General features: G+C 35.6%; 2 protein-coding genes across 4 annotated transcripts; one reads left to right on the forward strand and one right to left on the reverse strand.

The window, feature by feature from the left end:
• Positions 1-311: 311 nt before the first annotated feature.
• Positions 312-2,403, forward strand: LOC145165708 (serine/arginine-rich splicing factor RSZ22A-like). 3 transcript variants are annotated; one of them, XM_079084522.1, is made up of 6 exons: positions 312-437; positions 1,133-1,236; positions 1,346-1,434; positions 1,555-1,810; positions 1,887-2,003; positions 2,128-2,403. In XM_079084522.1, exons 2-6 carry the CDS (start codon positions 1,148-1,150, stop codon positions 2,162-2,164), a joined length of 588 nt encoding a protein of 195 aa, XP_078940648.1. In that variant the 5' UTR covers positions 312-437; positions 1,133-1,147; the 3' UTR covers positions 2,165-2,403. The 3 variants fall into 3 exon arrangements, with proteins under 3 accessions (XP_078940648.1, XP_078940650.1, XP_078940649.1); XM_079084524.1 differs by having other exon boundaries at positions 1,896-2,003; XM_079084523.1 differs by having other exon boundaries at positions 381-527.
• Positions 2,404-4,075: 1,672 nt separating this feature from the next.
• LOC145163522 (uncharacterized) lies at positions 4,076-4,516 on the reverse strand. Its single transcript, XM_079082360.1, has one exon. It carries the CDS (start codon positions 4,514-4,516, stop codon positions 4,076-4,078), a length of 441 nt encoding a protein of 146 aa, XP_078938486.1.

Genomic DNA, 4,516 nt, shown 5'->3' on the forward strand with positions numbered 1-4,516 from the left:
AGCTGCTCGGGAAAGACTTCGCAGCCCTCTCGTTTATGTCTTAAAAAAAAATTTAAGGATAATGAGTTGAAAAGGTAGCAAACTTTAGACTTTGTTCCTATTTAATCACTAAACTTTTTTTCGTTATCTATTTGTCACTGTACTATTGAAACTGTTCGCATTTTACCCTTATGACCGGTTGTTACCGGTCATAAGGGTAAAATGCGAACAGTTTCAATAGTACAGTGACAAATAGATAACGAAAAAAAGTTTAGTGATTAAATAGGAACAAAGTCTAAAGTTTGCTACCTTTTCAACTCATTATCCTTAAATTTTTTTTTAAGACATAAACGAGAGGGCTGCGAAGTCTTTCCCGAGCAGCTCCGTTAACACCATATACTATTATTTTTCTCCAAGCCTCGTTCTCACTGCCTCCTACTCCATTTTAGGGTTTTGAGGTAATATCGCTCATCTCTGCCTTTGTTCTCCGTTATTTATCATAAAGATACTTTGATAGTCAGTTTTCTTGTTGTAATTGGCTTCGGAAGGTAAACCCTAGTTCTTTTGTAACCTATTTCCAAAAGTTCATGTTCGTAGTTCCTTCATCCTTTTCATATATTCTATAGTAGCATACGCTTTTGTTATCTGGGACTCCTGATGTGGCTAAACTGTATTTTTCTGTACCATTTGTTGATTAGATGAATCGTAGTAATAGATTTTGCTAATTTTACTTCTTAGATCTGTCAGAACTTAGACGTGTAAGTTACGACTCCCACGAGACCTAAGGCTATAACTTCAGGTGTTTGATGATGGGTTTGGTAAACGTTAGTACACAATACAGTTTGGTTTGCTGGTAATAGGGTTTTACTTTTCCTTCTTTGTCAAATAGGCCTCATTTAACTTGCAAATTGATAAGAATTGTAATTTTTTTTGAGAAAGAATTAGAGCTAGGTTAAACTTTACACCAAATGCCATGAGTAGAAAACTTGGGGTTTTAATCAGAGAGTAACCGCCTATCAGAGAGCTTTTCTTTTTTCTTTTTTTGTATCCTTTCATTTGGGATGACATAGTATGGCTGTGTGTATTCTTAACGATGGTACAAAATGTAAAATTCTGTATACACCCAATCATCTGTATTTGTTGATCTTGACAGGTAAAGTTATCAAAGATGTCACGTGTCTATGTTGGTAATCTGGACCCAAGGGTTAATGAAAGAGAAATCGAGGATGAATTCCGCACTTTTGGTGTCATTCGTAGGTAAGAGAGAATAAGTCCTTGAATTCCTTCAGGTTAAGCTGTTATGGCTTATGATTATATGATTAAAGTTTCATTTCATTTTAATCTGCCATTATTGATAAATGTGCAGCGTATGGGTTGCAAGAAGGCCTCCAGGCTATGCTTTTGTTGATTTTGATGACAAAAGAGATGCTCAGGATGCCATCCGTGAACTTGATGGTATGTGAACAAATATACAAATTACAATACATATTCCATTTTTTCTTAAATTGCTCTATTTGTACATTTACATGTTCCTCTTTTGGGTTCTGACTTCTCATCTATTATTCACTGAACCAGGTAAGAACGGTTGGAGAGTAGAGATGTCACATAACTCTAGAGGAGGAGGTGGTGGCGGCGGCGGCGGCGGTCGGGGAGGAGGTCGTGGTCGCTCCGGTGGTTCTGATCTGAAATGCTATGAATGTGGTGAGCCTGGTCATTTTGCTCGTGAGTGCCGTGGTGGCGGCGGCGGTGGTGGTGGTGGAGGTAGACGTCGCAGCCGGAGCCGCAGCCGCAGCCCCGCTAGATACCGCCGGAGCCCTAGCTATGGTCGCAGGTGAGAATAGACACTCTTATTATTATTATTATTAAAGTTGATGATTTTTGGATTAATTTAATTATTTTTGGAAAAGGAGTTACAGTCCGCGTGGGCGGTCACCGCCACGCCGGAGTTTGTCACCACCTCGTAAGGCAAACTACAGCAGGTCACCACCATATCGCGGACGTGATGAAGTGCCATACACAAACGGGTGAAGTTCTTTATATATATATATATATATATATATATATATATATATATATATATATATATATATCTTTTTAGTATTTTTTTTTTTTGAATATTTTTTTAATGTCATTTGTGTATGGTTTCAGAAATGGGCTTAAGGATAGGCGTCGTAGCAGGAGCTGATTGTTATGTTAAGGAGGACTGAGGAGATGAAAGGACAAGTTGTTTGAACTCAAATAGTGTGGAAGTGGATGAATTTGTTATCTGTGACTGTGACTGTGACTGTGTTTTCATCTTTCTAAATTCTAAGGTTCTTAACTTTTCAAAGTATCAGAGTTTATTTTATTTGCTTCTTAATAGACACAGAATGTGTATGTCAGGGATAGAAATAACAGTGCTAAAGTAATATGCTTGTTTTTGTGTGTCGAGGTGTTTATGCTTCTACTACTACTACTTCTACACTCTCCGCTTCTCTGCTCTGGGATCATCATTTGTGGGTCCCAGCTCACCAAATTAGTCCTGTTTTTGTTAACGGCATCATAGAAAGGTACTTTGATCTGTTCTTGAAATATATTCATGACAAAAAGACAAATCTAGTCATCTTTTTTTAAGCTTTTTTTTTTCCAAAAAGTACCCAAATTTTAAGAAAACTACCCATTTCGCAGAATGGGCCATCTCTATATATGGCATTCTTTTCATTTTTCCTTAATTTTACACTAGATATTTTTGTGAAATCATTCTCAATCCAAGACTTCGTTTTAGCAATATAAAGCTATTTTTTGCTGTGAAAATGGCCTTTGAAGGTTTTTACCACAAAAATATTTCAGAAAATGTTTTCCTGACAAGAAATCACGATTTTCACAAAAACATTAACAGTTTTGCCTGTTTAAACACTGCTTTGTACAGTACTGTTTCTTTTTTTTTTTTTCGTCACAGTGCCTATTCCTACTTTACTGCGAAAATGGTGGTTCTAAGTGGAATTTTCTTAATTTTGGGTTAATATTTGGAAAAAGTTTAACAATTAATGCCATTTTTGTCTTTTTTGTTTTTATATATTCTCCTTGAGCTTGAACTGATGGGACTGTAAGTAGAGATTTTAGAAATATTATTACAACGGACGTTTTTTTTTTTTTTTTTTTTTTTTGCCTAATTGTAATTTTGGGTTTTGCAGTCTCTTGCCTTTATAATCTTTTTTCCTGCAACTGCTATATAGTTGTTGACAATGAAATAGTTCTTCAGCAAGGAGACTTCTCCTTGCATCCTTGGCAGATGAGACAGTTGTCAACCACTGATTAGTTTTGCCACGACAACTCTTTATTACAAATACATAAATTAGGTGTTAACATGGCAAAATAAGGCACAATATTGTGCTGATATGCATTGTGCTTTGAAGCTGACATGCATGGTTCTTCATGATATAAGGGGGCTGTTTGATAGTTGCTGGTTAACTTAAATTTGATAGTTCTACATGTGATATCAAACAGATTCAACTTATTACCAAACTTAGTAAGAGGAATATCAAATAGCCTCTAATTTATCTTACCCCAAATCTATAATATTGTGGAACTGGGTATTGTTGTACAGTTTATTAAAATAAATTATTTTGATATAAATATTACAAAATTAGTACATTTATAAAATAATAATTATTATGGCCGTTATATAGATACCTTGGTCGTGAGATTTATGTAAATTAATTGATCTAATATAATATAAGAGGCATGATTGAAACATGAGATGTGGTGGGGAGAAAGTGGAGGGTAGGTACAAGAATATTAATTCTAGTAACATTATTGCAAATGAGTGGATTGTTGTATTAAATACCAATTCTAGAAAAAATTGTCCTGTAGTTGGTGAGTATTTTTTTTTCTTTAAATGTCACCATATCCCAATGTTTGTGCAATTTCATTTTGAAATGTATAAATATTAAAAAGGTCATCTTAATTGTGGTTAAGTTTTTTTTGGAACCGGCAAACGAAATATATTAAAACCAATGAAAAGGAAACAAGCCACAAACAGTGGCGAACAAGATTCAATAAAAAACATACGAAAAAGAAAAATAAAACAAATGAAATGTAGCTGAAATTGGGTAGTTCAATAGGAAAGAGGGCATTGAGACCATGTTGCCCATTCAATCCGATCTACTTTTCCCCTATTTTTCACCCATAGATAAGTCAATGATTTTACTATATCACAGACTTTATCTGGTGGAAGCCGGTTCCTCCTGAAAACTCTTTCATTCATTGACTTCCAAATGCTCCATAGTGTTCCATAAGACACAATCAAGAGCAGCTTACTCCTTCTATGACACATCCCCCATTGAGAAGCAAACTTCATCACTTCCTTCACCATGTGAAAAGCTTCCATATTCACATTACACCAGCTGGATATACCTTCAAAAACCTTTTTAGCATAAGGGCAGTCCACAAGGACGTGATCAATGCATTCCTCATACTCATTACACATAGGGCAATTCATAGTTTCCATATGTACCCCCCTCTTGGATAGCTCCACTGCGACTGGAATCCTGCCCAT

Source organism: Lactuca virosa, chromosome 3 (assembly GCF_052849685.1).
Source record: "Lactuca virosa cultivar CGN04683 chromosome 3, Lactuca_virosa_CGN04683_v6, whole genome shotgun sequence".
NCBI lineage: Eukaryota > Viridiplantae > Streptophyta > Magnoliopsida > Asterales > Asteraceae > Lactuca > Lactuca virosa.

What these genes read in the sequence shown, in the direction of transcription:
- LOC145165708 (XM_079084522.1), top strand. Translation starts at nt 1,148, where the DNA reads ATGTCACGTGTCTATGTTGGTAATCTGGACCCAAGGGTTAATGAAAGA. An exon ending in ACTTTTGGTGTCATTCGTAG is followed by an intron (nt 1,237 to 1,345) that starts GTAAGAGAGAAT and finishes ATAAATGTGCAG; the next exon opens with CGTATGGGTTGCAAGAAGGC. An exon ending in TGCCATCCGTGAACTTGATG is followed by an intron (nt 1,435 to 1,554) that starts GTATGTGAACAA and finishes TCACTGAACCAG; the next exon opens with GTAAGAACGGTTGGAGAGTA.
- LOC145163522 (XM_079082360.1), bottom strand. Translation starts at nt 4,516, where the DNA reads ATGGGCAGGATTCCAGTCGCAGTGGAGCTATCCAAGAGGGGGGTACAT.